We start from the raw sequence: 18175 nt of genomic DNA, 5'->3' as shown, positions 1-18175 counted from the left end.
CACACCCTCGAGCCTGCCTGTCTTCCACCTGCCAGCTCCGTGCATCACAGCCATGTCACTCCACTTCTCACAGGGATGGCACAGAGCCTGCTGGCCCTTCTGCTCCCACGAGGGAGTTGCCAACATCTCTGAGGGAACTCCCAGGACAGGGTGCTACCCATCCCACGCCGGGGTCCTTCCCACCCACCATCAGCAGGTAGAAGACAGCAGAGCTGACATGGACTACACTTCAGTGTAGAAACGGAAGGAAATGACTTTGCCGGGGAACAAAACTCCAGTGTCCGTCCCCGTCTCACCTGGGGCAGCTTCCTGCCCAGAGGGGACCCACCTGAGCCAGAAGCTGCATGGCGCAGACCTGAACCTTCGCCCCCAAAGGATCCAGACCCCAGACCCAGGCAGCCTCCCTGGGCCCACATGGGCGGCTCCAGGCTAAGGACCTGGCCCCGGAGGGTCTCCCCTGGCTCTTCCAGAAGTCTTAGGGGCATCACAGATGGGACAGACCTGCTCGAATCCCTCTCACTGAAGCAGCAACAACAGTGGCCATGACAGGTCTATTCACACACGCTTTACATCCTTCCCCTCCTTCCAGCCTCACATTCACCAGCAGATCCAGTAAGCACAAAAGCGTGCTGGGGGGCCCAGAGACAGAAATGAGGGTGGCCGAGCCGGTGCCCCCGCCACACCCGTGCACATGCCTGCACACACATGGCCCTGAGTGCATCCACTGCACCTGTGCACACACACATGGCCCCAAGTACACCCACCACGCCTGTAATCCCAGCTACTGGGGAGGCTGAGGCAGGAGAATCGCTTGAACCCGGGATGGGGAGGCTGCAGTAAGCCGAGATTGTGCCATTGCACCCCAGCCTGGGTGACAGAGTGAGGCTGCGTCTCAAAACAAACAAACAAACAAACAAACAAACGTGAAAATATCCTTAGAAAGAAAGTGCTTGGGGGTTTGACAGGACAACTCACATTCAGAAACAATCAGGAGAAACATCTTTTGAAAAGCAACAGGAAGAGTGGTGCTGGCCTTACCTGGGCGCCTCTGGAGTAGGACCTGAAGATGGTGCAGAACCGGCCCTGGCCCGACGTGTCCCTGAAACACACAGGGAGGGGAGGGGCTGGGACGGGGGTCACGCAGCCTCAGCGCCTGCACTGTGGTCCCCAGGAGAGGCTCACCTCCTGCCCTCCTCTGCGGACCCACCTGGATGTCCTGAGGGCAGCGGGGTGGCCAGGACAGGTGCCAATGGGGCTGTGCTAAGAGACTTCGTCTGCACAGGTCACAGCAGCCTGGCGCCATGCTGCTGAGTCAAGCAGGCAGCAGAAGGGCCTCCGCCCACCTGGTGAGTGAGCAAGCCTCCACAGGAGCCTGGGAGCTCCAGGAGACTGTCCTGCCAGGCTGGGGAACCCCAACCCTGTGGACACTGACGTCTCATCAACGCTGACATTCTGGGAAATGCTTTTGTTTTGAGACGGAGTCTCGTTCTGTCACCCAGGCTGGAGTGCAGTGGTGCGATCTCAGCTCACTGCAAGCTCTGCCTCCCGGGTTCAAGTGATTCTCCTGCCTCAGCCTCCTGAGTGGCTGGGACTACAGGTGCCTGCCACCACACCTGGCTAATTTTTGTATTTTTGGTAGAGACGGAGTTTCTCCATGTTGGCCAGGCTGGTCTCCAACTCCTGACCTCAGGTGATCCACCCGCCTCGGCCTCCCAAAGTGCTAGGATTATAGGCATAAGCCAGTACGCCCGGCCAATTTTTATTTTTTAGTTTTTTTGAGACAGAGTCTTGTTTTGTCACCCAGGCTGGAGTGCAATGGTGTGATCTCGGCTCACTGCAAGCTCCGCCTTCTGGGTTCATGCCATTCTCCTGCCTTAGCCTCCTGAGTAGCTGGGACTACAGGTGCCCGTCACCACGTCCGACTAATTTTTTGTATTTTTAGTGGAGACGGGGTTTCACCGTGTTAGCCAGGATGGTCTCGATCTGACCTTGTGATCCGCCCGCCTCGGCCTCCCAAAGTGCTGAGATTACAGGCGTGAGCCTCCGCACCCAGCCCAATTTTTGTATTTTTGGTAGAGATGGGGTTTCACCATGTTGGCCAGGCTGGTCCCGGACTCCTGACCTCAGGTGATCCACCCTCCTCGGCCCCCACAGTGCTGGGATGACAGGCTGAGCCGCCGCCCGGCTGGGAAATGCTCTTTAAGGTGAAGCCGGCAGAAGCGGGAGGGAAGGGCCACAGCCACCATGGAATCAGGTCTTCCGGGGCAGAAGGGAAGCTGGGATCTCTCGGGACACAGTGCCCCAGACTGTTTGCCTCTCAGAGCAAAACCCATTCTGTGTTCACACAGGGGCTGTGAGGGGCTCCCCCATGTGAAATGTGCACAGGACGTTTTCCTGCTCTTCTGAAGGTTCTGTTCTCCCAGCGGCATTCGTGTCCCCAGCCAGGAACTGAAGTGCCACAGCCCCGACTCACCAGAGCTCCAGCTTCACGCGCCGGCCGTCCAGCAGGATGGTGGTGGTCTTGTAGTCAATCCCTGCGAGGAAGCACAGGGCGCTGAGGGGACGCACCACTTGGAGCGAGCACCCGCCAGACTAGCCTCAGCCACCAGCCACCCAGGGCCGAGCCCTATGTGGAGGAAGTGGAGAAGCAGGTCCCCCACACTCAGTCAGTGGGGCAGGGGGCAATCTGGGGGCTCCGGCCCAGCAAACCAGGCCTGCCCACTTCTGCACACGGGCCACGGGCAGGGCAGGGCAGGAACGTGGTCAGAACAGGGTCAGGCCATCGGGCCCCACAGCCCAGCAGGCCAGCCTCTTCGTGGGCACGGCTTGCCCGGAATGGGGCCTCCCTCTGTGGGCTGCGCTGGGTGCAAGGCACAGGGCCTCTCCCTCAGAGGGCACTGGGCAAAGGCAGGGTGTGGACTCCAGCGTGCCTGCAGAAAGGGCAGTGCCTTATTTCCACCCTGACCTACTTCGTATGCATTTTGAGGTTGAATTCTCGAAGGTGAATGTATTTCCCAGTCTTGGCTTGCTGCAGCCCAGAAACTGACAAGTTTGGTGTTAGGGAGGGCCAAGCAAGTTTAAAAATGCTGCTTCTGGCCGGGTGCGGTGGCTCACGCCTGTAATCCCAGCACTTTGGGAGGCCGAAGCGGGCGGATCATGTGATCAGGAGTTTGAGAGCAGCCTGGCCAACATAGTGAAACTCTGTCTCTACTAAAAATACGAAAAATTAGGTGGGTGCGGTGGCGGGTGCCTTTAATCCCAGCTACCTGGGAGGCTGAAGCAGGAGAATCACTTGAAGCTGGGAGGCAGAGCTTGCAGTAAGCCGAGATCACGCCATTGCACTCTCGCCCGGGCAACAGAGCTCAATAAATAAATAAATAAAAGGAAAAATGCTGCTGCTCCGGACTGACCTCAGCCAGTCACCAGCCTGCGTGCCACATTTGTTTTGTTTTTGGAGACGGAGTCTCGCTCGGTCACCCAGCCTGGAGTGCAGTGGCCCATCTCCGCTCACTGCAAGCTCTGCCTCCCGGGTTCACACCATTCTCCTGCCTCAGCCTCCCAAGTAGCTGGGACTCCAGGCGCCGCCACCATGCCCAGCTAGTTTTTTTATATTTTTAGTAGGGACACGGTTTCACCATGTTAGCCAGGAGGGTCTCCATCTCCTGACCTCATGATCTGCCCGTCTCGGCTTCCCAAAGTGCTGGGATACAGGCATGAGCCACCGTGCCCAGCGTTTTTTTTGTTGTTTTTTGTTTTGTTTTGTTCTGTTTTTTGAGACGGAGTTTTGCTCTGTTGCCCAGGCTGGAGTGCAGTGGCGCGATCTCGGCTCACTACAACCTCCACCTCCTGGGTTCAAGCGATTCTCCCACCTCAGCCTCCCAAGTAGCTGGGACTACAGGTGCCTCTCACAACAGCCAGCTACTTTTTGTAATTTTAGTAGAGACAGGGTTTCACCATGTTGTCCAGGCTGGTCACAAATTCCTGACTTTAGGTGATCCACCCGCCTTGGCCTCCCAAAGAACTGGGATTACAGGCATGAGCCACTGCGCCTGGCCCACATCACATCATTACTTTTTATTTCCTTACAGTTTTATGGGAAAAGGTCAGTCCAAGACAAATCAAAAGGAACAGACAGTTCTGGACACTTAAGGCAGGCACGACATCTTAAACAGGCTCTGGGCCCTCTGGAAACTTTCCAGAAGCTTCTACCTTTAGGCCTCAGCCCCTTCCCCCACCTTAGAAACATCATTCACATTTTGTCTTTTTATGACACTTTCTCCAAGGGGCTTGGAAACGGGCACTTTTTAAACATCAGTGACGCCCTCCCACAGAGTGTGCCTGCACAGAGTGCCTGTGTGTGTCTGTGCCCATCTGTCTCTCCATGTGGGGCCTACCCCTGCAAGCCAACCCCGCAGGTCACTTTGCCTACGGCACCCTTCTTCAGGCATCAGCGCTTCTACCCATGCCATCCTTCTGCCTGACCACCCCCTAATGCCCATCAAAGGCTGTTCTCACGCATCGAAGGACACCATCGACAGAGAGAAAAACGCAACCCAGAGATGGAGGGAAATGTCTGCAGATCACGCATCTCCTAGGGACTGATCTCCAGACTCTGCGAATGACTCCAACTCAACAATAGAAAACCAAACGTCCTGATTTTAGGATGGACGGACGGTCTCTCTCAGGTCCTTGTTTCCAGGACAAGAAGGAACAATGGTTGTGCCAAAAGGGCCATAGCTGTGAGCGGCCCATCACTGCAGGAGCCGTACCCAATATGTACCCAGGGACAACGTCATTAAGTAGTTCTCCATTGGGATGCGGTAGAGTTAGGCAGTTCACCATTGGGATGCGGTAGAGTTAGTTCACCATCGGGATGCGGTAGAGTTAGTTCACCATTGAGATGCGGTAGAGTTAGGCAGTTCACCATCAGGATGCGGTAGAGTTAGTTCACCATCGGGATGCGGTGGAGTTAGGCAATTCACTATCAGGATGCGGTAGAGTTAGGCAGCTCACCATCGGGATGCAGTGGAGTTACGCAGTTCACCATCGGGATGCGGTGGAGTTAGTTCACCATCGGGATGCGGTGGAGTTAGTTCACCATCGGGATGCGGTAGAGTTAGGCAGTTCACCATCGGGATGCGGTGGAGTTAGTTCACCATCGGGATGCGGTAGAGTTAGTTCACCATTGGGACGCGGTAGAGTTAGGCAGTTCACCATCGGGACGCGGTAGAGTTAGGCAGTTCACCATCGGGATGCGGTAGAGTTAGTTCACCATTGGGATGCAGTAGAGTTAGGCAGTTCACCATCGAGACGCGGTAGAGTTAGGCAGTTCACCATCGGGATGCGGTAGAGTTAGTTCACCATTGGGATGCAGTAGAGTTAGGCAGTTCACCATCGAGACGCGGTAGAGTTAGGCAGTTCACGATCGGGATGCGGTGGAGTTAGGCAGTTCATGATCGGGATGCAGTAGAGTTAGTTCACCATCGGGATGCGGTGGAGTTAGGCAGTTCGCGATCGGGATGCGGTGGAGTTAGGCAGTTCATGATTGGGATGCGGTGGAGTTAGTTCACCATCGGGATGCGGTGGAGTTAGGCAGTTCATGATCGGGATGCAGTAGAGTTAGTTCACCATCGGGATGCGGTGGAGTTAGGCAGTTCGCGATCGGGATGCGGTGGAGTTAGGCAGTTCATGATTGGGATGCGGTGGAGTTAGTTCACCATCGGGATGCGGTGGAGTTAGGCAGTTCACCATCGGGACGCGGTAGAGTTAGGCAGTTCACCATCGGGATGCGGTAGAGTTAGTTCACCATTGGGATGCAGTAGAGTTAGGCAGTTCACCATCGAGACGCGGTGGAGTTAGGCAGTTCATGATCGGGATGTGGTGGAGTTAGGCAGTTCATGATTGGGATGCGGTGGAGTTAGTTCACCATCGGGATGCGGTGGAGTTAGGCAGTTCATGATCGGGATGCGGTGGAGTTAGGCAGTTCATGATCGGGATGCGGTGGAGTTAGGCAGTTCACCATCGGGTTTCGGTAGAGTCTGGCAGTTCACAATCGGGATGCAGTAGAGTTAGTTCACCACTGGGATGTGGTGGAGTTTGGCAGTTCACCATCAGAATGTGGTAGAGGCCACAGCCCTTGGAGACATTTTGGAAGCATCTGTGCCAACTGTGTGCTTCCTGAGCTGCGTGCAAAGCTGCGTCACTGCCCCAGTGGTGCCCTTCATGCTAAGCCAGTCAGGAATCCCGCTCAAGTCCAGGGCCATGCATGTCACCCAAGTCTAGACCTGGGTGCTGCCCACAACCCCAACCAAGGCCCCAAGACCACGCACACCACCTGGGTGTAGACCTGGGTGCTGCCCACAACCCCAACCAAGGCCCCAAGACCACATACACCACCTGGGTGTAGACCTGGGTGCTGCCCACGACTTCCACTAAGGCCCACATAAGAAGCTGAGTCCTTAAGGACTAAAGAAAAACTATCCTCTGAGGAAAAAAAATGTGGAAATTATACCTTAAAAAAAGAGCAAAGGACTTGAATAGATACGTCTCCAAAGAAGATAAACCGACGGCCAAGAAGCAGTGAAAAGGCAATTCCACATCATCGTCCAGCAGAGAATCACATCCAAGCCACCATCACACCACGTCCCAGCCTCACGGAAAAGGGCAGCTGGCAGCAAGTGCCGGCCGGCGTGGGGAAGCCGGGCCCTTCACCCAGCGAGTGTGCTCCTCCTGATTCTAAAGGCGAGGGCAGCTGTCCTGTGCGCACTCACAAGTGAAACAACACTCTTCAGGGAGGAACCGCACTCAGGCCGTCCACACCCTTCCCACACCTCCCTCCTCCCACAGTTCTGTCAAGCAGGACACATGGACGGAGGGGCTTTGGTCCTCTCGGTCCTGGCTGCTGCAGCCCCCGCGAGGCTGACCTGAGAGGCCAACGTTGGACACCACGATTGCCACAAAGGCCATGGCTGCTCCTCCTTGACAGTTACCTCCATGTGTCAATTTGGCCAAGCAGGCGGGCACCCGCAGGACGGGTGCTGATGGCCCGGGGACTCCCCTAGGCCACCCCTAGATGGCGCCATGGCCCAGGGCTGCCAGGAGCCTTAGCTGCCACAGAAGGGGCAGGGGTGCTGGGCAAAGCCTGGGGACCATGTCAGCCACCCACAGAGCCGGTGCCTCTAGAGCGCTGTGCTCTTGGATCAGAGGCGGCTCCGGGATGTTCCTCCCACTGGGTGTCTGCTGTGGGCACCCGTGGGACCTCCTGACCTGCTGACCTCCCACCCACCCCGCAGGCTCCACACCTGGCCGCCCACACTGCGCGTCAGAACAGGATTCTCAGCAACACTGGGGAGAAAAAGTTCAAGAAGACTATGAAACAACGTCCCCATGGATACCATTTAGACACAAGCAGCGGCCTGTTCTCTAGCACAGTCAGCTGAGTGTCTTGTTCCCGGCAAGCCACAGCCGCTGGCCACACGGAGCCCTCCCAGCCCTGGCTCCAGGATGTGGCTCCGGAAAAGGTCTGGACTGTCAGAGGAGGGACAGACAGGTGTCAGGATCCTGGGGACGGGGTCCTTGGCCTGGAAGGTCTCAATTATCCAGGCAGGGTCAGGGCAGGCGGGTGACGGCGTGGGGCAGGGCGGGGAAGGAGGAGGAGCGCCTGGAGGCACAGAGCAGTGGCCTGGGAGAGGCCTGGAGCCCGTGCTGGGGGACAGCGCAGGGGCAGTGGGCTTCGGCTGCAGAGCTCAACACCAACCCATAAGGGGTCCCCGGTAATAGCTGTGACATGTTCTCTTGGTGTGCTGCTCACTTTTACCTCCTGGTGAAATGTCTTTTCAAAAATAAGCTAAGCAAACACCCGGTTCAGTGAAAAGGCAAGAGTGCCAGCGAGGGTCAGCTGCTCCCTGCAGGTCCACTGAGGCCTCCTGCGGCACCAGCACCTCCTGCCACCCTCCCTCCTGCCACCCTCCCTCCTGCTCTCCTCATCCGCTGGGCGCCGCGGGCCTTGCTCACCACCTCAGGTTTACTGTTCCCAACAAACCTCTCACACATCTAGCCCCGGCCAGGCGCTGCCTCTTGGCCGACTGAACACAACCCCATGAGACACAAAGCACCGTCCTGGACAGCCACCTGGGAGAGCCGGCTCCCCCAGGACAGGTGCTCTGACCTCAGGGGACACTGAGGAAGGGAGGAACACCTGTCCTGCCACCAGAGCAAAGCCACCGGCGCCTGGGCTGCTGGTTCTGTCTAATGCACGGGGAGCCACGTCCCCACCAGTAACAGGAGACCAAGTCCCAGCAAGCGGACTCCCAGCCAGGGTGGTGTGAAGCGACATCTGGCCCCGGCCTGGCGCCCAAGTCACCAGGCCAGTGCTGTTCACATCCCCACCCTCCTGTGGGACCCATTCTGTTTTCTAAAAGCTTTTAAGGCGTTTTCTTTGCCCACATTGTTCTGGGTGGTCTTTTTCGTACTCTGTGGCTCTTGTAGTCTGGAGACACATCCTGACGTGCCTCAGTTTCCCCACGGAGGCTCCTGCCCTCCATCCTGAGGCGCCAGCCAAGGTAACCACTGCAGGGAGCGCCCGGTTGTTTTTTAATCTCTTTTGGTTCTGTTTTCTGGGAGATGTCCTCAACTTTCTTTTCTGCCCTTTTATGGCTTTTTAAAAATGTGCTGCTTATTTATAATTTCTAAAAGCTCCTTCCGGTGCTCTGAGCAATTCCCCGCTGGCAGCGTCCGGCCCTTCATTCCCGGATGCCGCACCTCTGACGACGCCATTGGTACGATGTTCTTCCCTGAGCTCTTTTTCTGCCTGTCTGAGTCTTTCCTCACATTCTGGGGACCCTCAAGGACAGACCCTAAGTAGCCACCAGGAAGCTGGTGACTCTGGCTTCTAAGTTGGGGCTCCAGTCAACGTCTGGAGGCTGCTTCTTTTGGGCTGACGGTTACGCTGCCATTATCCTGCCACGGGCTCCCATCTGCGCACCAGTGGGACTGGGTTCCCAGGTAAGGAGGCTTGCTCAGGCCACCAGCTCCCCGCCACCCTGTCCCCCCACCACCCCATCCCCCACCATGCCCACTGGCATCTGGTGTCCACGACTCAATTTTCCCAGAGAAGAAACCTCCTGTGCTTCCTGCTAGGAACCACACAGGCACTACCTGACCTCCCCATCCCTCACATGGCCCCTCACTCAGCCATGGCAGCACCCCTGTTCCCAAACAGTCAAACCTATCTGACCTCATCAGTCCACGCTTTTATTTTTTGAGAAGGGGTCTCGTTCTGTCACCCAGGCTGGAGTGCAGTGGTGTGATCAAGGCTCACTGCAGCCTCCAACTCGTGGGCTCACGTGTTCCTCACACCTCAGCCTCCTGAGTAGCTGGGACTACAGGTGTCCACCACCACACCTGGCTAATTTTGTATCTTTTGTAGAGTCAGGGGTTTCACTATGTTGCCCAGGCTGGTCTTGAGCTCCTGGGTTCAAGCAATCTGCCTATCTTGACCTCCCAAAGGGCTGGGATGACAGGTATGACCTGCCACACAATCGTGGTGCAATCTCGGATCATGGCAACCTCTACCGCCTGGGTTCAAGTCATTCTTGTGCCTCTGCCTCCCAAGTAGTGGGGATTACAGGTGCCCGCCACCGCGCCCAGCTAATTTTTTTTTGTATTTTTAGTAGAGATGGGGTTTCACCATGTTGGCTAGGCTGGTCTTGAACCCCTGACCTCAAGTGATCTACCTGCCTCAGCCTCCCAAAGTGCTGAGATTACAGGCGTGAGCCACCATGGCCAGCCGAGTTTCATTCTTTTCAGGATGGTAAAGGGAATGCCACAACCATTTGTCTAGAAGGGGCCTGATGGGACTGAGGGCCACGGATTGGCAGCCTGAAGCCAGCATCCTGGGCCTCCCAGGCTTGGCCTCTGCATTGCCGGTCCGGGCGCCCAGCTCTTTGGGATCAGGCAAGGACAGAGGGCCAGGTGGGAGCTGAGCCCAGGGGACAGAGGACCAGGTGGGAGCTGAGCTCAGGGGACAGAGGACCAGGTGGGAGCTGAGCCCAGCGGACAGAGGGCCAGGTGGGAGCTGAGCCCAGGGGACAGAGGGCCAGGTGGGAGCTGAGCCCAGGGGACAGAGGGCCAGGTGGGAGCTTAGCCCAGGGGACAGAGGGCCAGGTGGGAGCTGAGCCCAGGTGACAGACGGCCAGGTGGGAGCTGAGCTCAGGGGACAGAGGGCCAGGTGGGAGCTGAGCCCAGGGGACAGACGGCCAGGTGGGAGCTGAGCTCAGGGGACAGACGGCCAGGTGGGAGCTGAGCTCAGGGGACAGAGGGCCAGGTGGGAGCTGAGCTCAGGTGACAGAGGGCCAGGTGGGAGCTGAGCTCAGGGGACAGACGGCCAGGTGGGAGCTGAGCTCAGGGGACAGAGGACCAGGTGGGAGCTGAGCTCAGGGGACAGAGGACCAGGTGGGAGCTGAGCTCAGGGGACAGACGGCCAGGTGGGAGCTGAGCTCAGGGGACAGAGGGCCAGGTGGGAGCTGAGCTCAGGGGACAGAGGGCCAGGTGGGAGCTGAGCAGGAGCAGTAAGGTTTGGCTGTGTCCCCACCCAAATCTCACCTTGACTAATCCCCACGGGTTGAGGGCGGGGCCAGGTAGAGAGAATTAAATCATGGGAGCGGTTCCCCCCTGCTGTTCTCATGAGGGTGAGTTCGTTCTCCCCACACCTGATGGTGTCTTAGAAGGGGCTTCCCTCTTCACTCTGCACTCATTCTCTCTCGTGCTGCCCTGTGAAGAGGTACCTTCCGCCATGACTCTAAGTTTCCTGAGGCCTCTGCAGCCATGCGGAACTGTGAGTCAATTACATCTCTTTTCTTTACAAATGACCCAGTCTCGGGTATTTCTTCCTAGCAGCGTGAGAACCAGCGTGGAGGCCACCCAGGAAAGTGTGGAGGGAGGTGGGGACGGGCACAGCACATTGCCTGGTGCAGACTCGGGCACCCTTTGGAGGGATCTCACAGCATCCATCTGAAAATGGGCAGTGGAGGGGGAGGAAGGGGACTGAAAACGTCACTGAGGCGTCTGCTTTACCAGGTGCAACTTCGATTTTTTTCTTTTTCTTTTTTGTATGCTTTACCAGATGCGACTTTGTTTTCTTTTTTTTGAGATGGAGTTTCACTCGTGTTGCCCAGGCTGGAGTGCGGTGGCGCAATCTCAGCTCACTGCAACCTTCACCTCCCATGTTCAAGAGATTCTCCTGCCTCAGTCTCCCAAGTAGCTGAGATTACAGGTGCCCACCACCAAGCCCAGCTAATTTTTTTGTATTTTTAGTAGAGATGGAGTTTCACCATGTTGGCCAGCCTGGTTTCAAACTCCTGACCTCAGGTAATCTGCCTGCCTCAGCCTCCCAAAGTGCTGGGATGATGGGCATGAGCCACTGTGCCCAGGTGACTTTGTTTTCAACAGTCACCAACATCTTGGTGGTCTGGGGAGTGGACATGGCACCTGTGACCCTGCCCATGGAGGCCGATCTGCCCAGGGACTGTCAGCAGAGTTGCTGTAAGGCAGCCAAGGAAGGCTGGCTGCTGAGCCTGTGCACCACCCTCGGCTCGGGAGTGGAGGTTCCTTGGCTCACGTGGCAGTGGCTCACGTGGCAGCCTGTCTGTCAGGGCCAGCCTGCCACCAGCAGCCATGTTCCTGCAGGGCACAGTGCAGGGGCTGTTTGCTGCTGAGTTGCCAGCATGGGGCTCTGCAGACAGGACTAAGGTGTGCAATCTCGAGGTGGGAGATCATCTGGGATTATCTGGGTGGGGTCAATTAACTACACAAGTCCTTAACCGCCTTTCCCGGCTGAGCTACAGATGAGATAGAAGGAGAGTCAAAGCATGAGAGGGACTTCACTCGCCAGTGCTGGCCCTGCAAATGGGCAAGGGCCCTCTGTGAAGAATGCAGGCAGCCTGGAGAAGCCGGGAAAGGGTCGGCTTGCACCCAGCAAGGTGCTGCTGCCAGTCCTACCACCAGCAAGAACAGAATTCTGCCAACCTCCCAATGAGCAAGGGAACATCTTCCTCTAGGGCCTTCAGAAGGCAAAGCCCCGGCCAGGAAAACCCGCACTGGACTGAGGACTGGGAGGACTAGTGACAGCAGTCACAGAAAAGGAGTAGAAAGGTAGAAACCACCGAAGGCCATCTATTGCGGCCCTGTATTGATTAGAAATAAACTGGATCCAAACTAAAAATCCACCCACTGGGGAATAGTTACTGAGAGAATAGAAACATTCTACAGTTGTTACAAAGAAACAAGCTTGCAGCAGTCAGCATGGCTAAAAGGAAGGCAGGACTTATAACAAACAGGACTCTCCCTCCCTCCTGTGGGACAGAAACTGGGTGACTGCTTTGGAAAATGGCTTGGCAGCATCTATAGAGGTCCTACAGCCCAGCTTCCACTCCTCAGTACATCCCAACAGAAACGGGCACCTGTGTTCACCAAACTCGTCTGAGACGTCTCACAGGAGCACTGCGAGAATCACCCAACATGGAAACCATCCCAAAGCCCATCTAGAGTGGAGCAAACGCACTGCAGCCTCGAGCACACGGGAGGCCACTCAGCGCAGGGAAGGAGGGGAGCAACCGCACTCAACCACGTGGCCGAAGCTCACCCAGAAGACGTGGAAAGAAGGCAGCCAGACACAGGAGAGTTCGCCCTGCGTGGCTCCATTTACGTGAAAACTAGACAAGGCAGATGAGTCTACAGTGACACAGACCAGCAGCTGCCCGGCCGGGGGCAGGATGTGACAGGCCTGCAGAGGGCAAGGCTGCGAGGGCTGGTGCTTTCTCAGGCCGGCATGCCTGTCCGCACTCACTGAACTGCAGACTTGAAAGGTAAAGGGGATTTTTGTACACAAATTACACCTCAATAAAGTCGATTAATTAAAAGATGGAAAGCTGACATCAAAAGTTGGCAAAGATGTGGAGCACCTGGAATTCTCATGCATTGCTGATGGGACTATGTGAAACCATGGGGCTCCTTTAGAAAACGGTTTTCTTTTTTGAGATCGGGTCTCACTGTGTCGCTCAAGCTGGAGTGTAGTGGGACAATCATGGCTCACTGCAGCCTCCACCTTGGGCTCCTGCGATCCTCCTGCCTCAGCCTCCTCAGGAGCTAAGACTATTACAAGTGTGCACCACCACACCAGGCTAATTTATTTTTCTGAGACAGAGTCTCGCTCTGTTGCCCAGGCTGGAGTGCAGCAGCACAGTCTCAGCTCACTCCAACCTCCACCTCCCGCCTTCAAGTGATTATCTTGCCTCAGCCTCTCAAGTAACTGGGACCACAAGCACTGCCACCACACCAGGCTAACTTTGTATTTTTAGTAGAGACGGGGTTTCACCACGTTGGCCAGGTTGGTCTTGAACTCCTGACCTCAAGTGATCCGCCTGCCTCGGCCTCCCAAAGTGCTGAGATTACAGTCGAGTCACCACACCCAGCCCCAGGCTAATTTTTTAAATATCTTTATAGCAACAGGTTCTCACTATGTTGCCCAGGCTGGGCAATCTAATAAATTAAAACGTACACTCATCATATATGACAGCAATTCCACTCTTAGATATCTACCTAAGAGAAACGCCTTCAAAAGGACTCATGCGTATTCTAGTTATAGTTTAGTGCCAGTGCCACTGAAGTGTATCCCCGCAAATGGCTAAAATGACGTGTTTTCTGTATTTTACCAAAAAAAAAAAAAAATTAAAAAAAAAAGTTTTAGGCCAGGAGCGGTGGCTCACGCCTGTATTCCCAGCACTTTGGGAGGCCGACATGGGCAGATCACGAGGTCAGGAAATGGAGACCATCCTGGCTAACATGGTGAAACCCCATCTCTACTAAAAAACAACAACAACAACAAAAAATTAGCCGGGTGTGATGGCAGGCGCCTGTAGTCCCAGCTACTTGGGAGGCTGAGGCAGGAGAATGGTGTGAACCCGGGAGGCCGAGCTTGCAGTGAGCCGAGATCGCACCACTGCACTTCAGCTTCGGTGACAGAGTGAGAGTCTCAAAAAAAAAAAAAAAGAAAAAGAAAAAAGAAAAAACAAGAACTCGTTCACAGCAGCATTATTCATAATACCCCAAACCAGGAAATAACCCAAATGTGTATCAACAAGGTAAATGCATAAACTGGGGTATATTCATGCAAAGGAATATGACTTGGGAACAAAAAAGAAGAATCTACGTCATACATCATGAATGAGTTTCAAAACTGTGGAGCAAAAGAAACCAGGGTCTGCTTCGTGTCCACGATGGCCGGAACAGGAAAAGGCAGCCCATGGTGATTGAAGCCGAGCGCTGGGGGCTGGGGGGCTTTCTGGGAGGAGGGTGCAAGTGCTCTTGATTTTGATGAGGGTACTGGCTGCATAGGTACCCACATGTGCCAAAACTCATAGAACTGTACATGCAAAGAAGGTACATTTATTACACAGACATCATCTCCCAATAAAATTGATTTTAAAACAAACCCACAGGGTACTGATCTGCCTTGAATTCGGATTAGTAGGTCTCTCTGAAGGATGAGGGGACTGGATTACCCTACAAGGCCGCCTGAACACACATTAGAGCCGGACGTGAAGACTGCCTGTCCCGGAAGACCTGGGGCTGGACATCATTGATGCACGGGCCGGCACTCCGAATTCAAGCTCCCGGCATGCCACACCCTCGGATGTCTTCTGAAACAAGGATGACCCACGTCCACCAACCCCACTGCTGGCAAACCGGCGCCTGCCTGCCGGAGGACAGTAAAGGAAGAAAAAGTTATCTTAACAAATTTCAAATGTGTCTGTCTACACCAGCATGCCAAATGTCAGAAGAAATTCTAGGGCAGTTTGTGGACCAGTTTCCTGTGAAGCTAGAGCTTTTACTTAACGCCTTAAAACCCACAACAAGCCAAAAGGGCTCTCGTGTCTACAAAGAGCAGGCACACTTGGTACAGAACACCTGGCTAAACACAGAACATTAAGAAAACAAAAAACGAAAAACACAGCTCTGGTCCCAGCTACTCAGGAGGCCAAGGCAGGAGGAACCTGCTTCAGCCCCAGGGTTCAAGACCAGTCTGGGCAACACAGTGAGACCCTATCTCTCTTTTTTTTGAGACGGAATCTTGCTCTGTCGCCCAGGCTGGAGTGCGGTGGCGCGATCTCGGCTCACTGCAAGCTCCGCCTCCCGGGTTCACACTATTCTCCTGCCTCAGCCTCCTGAGTAGCTGGGACTATAGGGGCCCGCCACCACGCCCGGCTAGTTTTTTGTATTTTTAGTAGAGACAGGGTTTCACTGTGGTCTCGATCTCCTGAACTTGTGATCCGTCCGCCTCGGCCTCCTACAGTGCTGAGATTACAGGCGTGAGCCACCATGCCCGGCCGAGACCCCATCTCTTAAAAAATATTCTCCTCGCCCATCTTTTTTTTTTTTTTTTTGAGACAGAGTCTCACCCTTCACACAGGCTGGAGTGCAGTGGCACGATCTTGGCTCACTGCAAGCTCCACCTCCCAGGCTGATGCCATTCTCCTGCTTCAGCCTCCCGAGTAGTGGGGACTACAGGTGCCTGCCACCACGCCCGGCTAATTTGTTGTTGTTGTTGTTGTTTTTTAGTAGAGACAGGGTTTCACCATGTTAGCCAGGATGGTTTCAATCTCCTGACCTCGTGATCCGCCTGCCTCGGCCTCCCAAAGTGCTGGGATTACAGGTGTGAGCCACGGCGCCTGGCCTCCTCGCCCATCTTTTAAGGAGCAGATCCCGTAGCTCTCAGATTATTTTCAACTATTACAAATCCAGCTTAGTGTGGCTTAAACCCCAATTGCATGTCCACTTTAAGACTCATTTCTGGCTGTGCACCGTGGCTCATACCTGGAATCTCGACACTTTGGGAGGCCAAGGTGGGAGAATCACTTGAGCCCAGGAGTTCAAGACCAGCCTAGCCAACACGGCAAGAACTTAACACTACAAAAATAATTTATTGGCCGGGCACAGTGGCTCATGCTTGTGATCCCAGTACTTTGGGAGGCCGAGGTGGGTGGATCACCTGAGGTCAGGAGTTCGAGACCAGCCTGGCCAACATGGTGAAACCCCATCTCTACTAAAAAAAAATACCAAAAAACTAGCCAGGCGTGGTGGCAGGTGCCTGTAACCCCTGCTACTTGGGGTACTGAGGCAGGAGAATCGCTTGAACCCGGGAGGCGGAGGTTGCAGTGAGCCAAGATCGCACCATCGTACTCCAGCCTGGGGGACAGGAGTGAGACTTTGTTTCAAAAATAAAAAAATGGCTGGGCGCGGTGGCTCAAGCCTGTAATCCCAGCACTTTGGGAGGCCAAGACGGGCGGATCAGGAGATCAGATCAAGAGATCAAGACCATCCTGGCTCACACGGTGAAACCCCGTCTCTACTAAAAAATACAAAAAACTAGCCGGGCGAGGTGGCGGGCGCCTGTAGTCCCAGCTACTTGGGAGGCTGAGGCAGGAGAATGGCGTGAACCCGGGAGGCCGAGCTTGCAGTGAGCTGAGATCTGGCCACTGCACTCCAGCCTGGGCGACAGAGCGAGACTCCGTCTCAAAAAAATAAAATAAAATAAAATAAAATAAAATAAAATAAAATAAATAAATAATTTATTAAAAAATTAGGCCGGGCGCGGTGGCTCAAGCCTGTAATCCCAGCACTTTGGGAGGCCGAGACGGGCGGATCACGAAGTCAGAAGATCGAGACCATCCTGGCTAACACGGTGAAACCCCGTCTCTACTAAAAAATACAAAAAACTAGCCGGGCGAGGTGGCGGGCGCCTGTAGTCCCAGCTACTTGGGAGGCTGAGGCAGGAGAATGGCGTGAACCCGGGAGGCCGAGCTTGCAGTGAGCTGAGATCTGGCCACTGCACTCCAGCCTGGGCGACAGAGCGAGACTCCGTCTCAAAAAAATAAAATAAAATAAAATAAAATAAAATAAAATAAAATAAATAAATAATTTATTAAAAAATTAGGCCGGGCGCGGTGGCTCAAGCCTGTAATCCCAGCACTTTGGGAGGCCGAGACGGGCGGATCACGAAGTCAGAAGATCGAGACCATCCTGGCTAACACGGTGAAACCCCGTCTCTACTAAAAAATACAAAAAACTAGCCGGGCGAGGTGGCGGGCGCCTGTAGTCCCAGCTACTTGGGAGGCTGAGGCAGGAGAATGGCGTGAACCCGGGAGGCCGAGCTTGCAGTGAGCTGAGATCTGGCCACTGCACTCCAGCCTGGGCGACAGAGCGAGACTCCGTCTCAAAAAAATAAAATAAAATAAAATAAAATAAATAAATAAATAATTTATTAAAAAATTAGGCCGGGCGTGGTGGCTCAAGCCTGTAATCCCAGCACTTTGGGAGGCCGAGACGGGCGGATCACGAGGTCAGAAGATCGAGACCATCCTGGCTAACACGGTGAAACCCCGTCTCTACTAAAAAATACAAAAAACTAGCCAGGCGAGGTGGCGGGAGCTTGTAGTCCCAGCTACTCGGGAGGCTGAGGCAGGAGAATGGCGTGAACCCAGGAGGCGGAGCTTGCAGTGAGCTGAGATCGCGCCACTGCACTCCAGCCTGGGCGACAGAGTGAGACTCCGTCTCAAAAAAAAAAAAAAAAAAAAAAAAAATTAGCCAGGTGTTGTGGTGTATGCCTGTGGTCTCAGCTACTTGGGAGGCTGAGGTGGGAGGATCACTAGAACCCTGGAATTTGAGACTGCAGTGAACTATGATCACTGTACTCCAGCCTGGGAGACAGAGTGAGACCGTCTCTCTAATAAAACAAAAAACAACAAAACAAAAACAGAGATGACCACTGCTAACACTGCATATTTCACTCCACAGTTATTTTACATACTTAAGATATCAGGCATACCCACTTCATTCAATAATCATCAAATGTGCCTCCAAATCAGTAGTGTTTTGTTTTGTTTTGAGAGCTCTGTCGCCCAGGCTGGAGTGCAGTGGCCGAATCTCAGCTCACTGCAAGCTCCGCCTCCCAGGTTTACGCCATTCTCCTGTCTCAGCCTCCCGAGTAGCTGGGACTACAGACGCCCGCCACCTCGCCCGGCTAGTTTTTTTGTATTTTTTTTTTTTTTTAGTAGAGACGGGGTTTCACCATGTTAGCCAGGATGGTCTCAATCTCCTGACCTCGTGATCCGCCCGTCTC

At 54.6% G+C, this 18175-nt stretch overlaps 1 protein-coding gene across 2 annotated transcripts in view; it reads right to left on the bottom strand.

The window, feature by feature from the left end:
• The window catches only part of RAB40C (RAB40C, member RAS oncogene family), a 43547-nt gene that overhangs the window by 11280 nt on the left and 14092 nt on the right, over positions 1-18175 (bottom strand). The window contains exons 1-3 of one of the 2 annotated variants that reach the window (XM_073014967.1): positions 5014-7935; positions 2474-2534; positions 1039-1099 (exon numbers count right to left, since the gene is read on the bottom strand). In XM_073014967.1, coding sequence (XP_072871068.1) covers positions 1039-1099; positions 2474-2534; positions 5014-5047 — 156 coding nt within the window. In that variant the 5' untranslated portion in view covers positions 5048-7935. Of the gene's footprint in view, positions 1-1038; positions 1100-2473; positions 2535-5013; positions 7936-18175 lie in introns of those variants that run through there. The other variant, XM_007980258.3, reaches the window with a different exon arrangement.

This window comes from Chlorocebus sabaeus, chromosome 5, assembly GCF_047675955.1.
Source record: "Chlorocebus sabaeus isolate Y175 chromosome 5, mChlSab1.0.hap1, whole genome shotgun sequence".
Taxonomy (NCBI): domain Eukaryota; kingdom Metazoa; phylum Chordata; class Mammalia; order Primates; family Cercopithecidae; genus Chlorocebus; species Chlorocebus sabaeus.
This window is presented reverse-complemented; position numbering and strand designations above follow the sequence as displayed.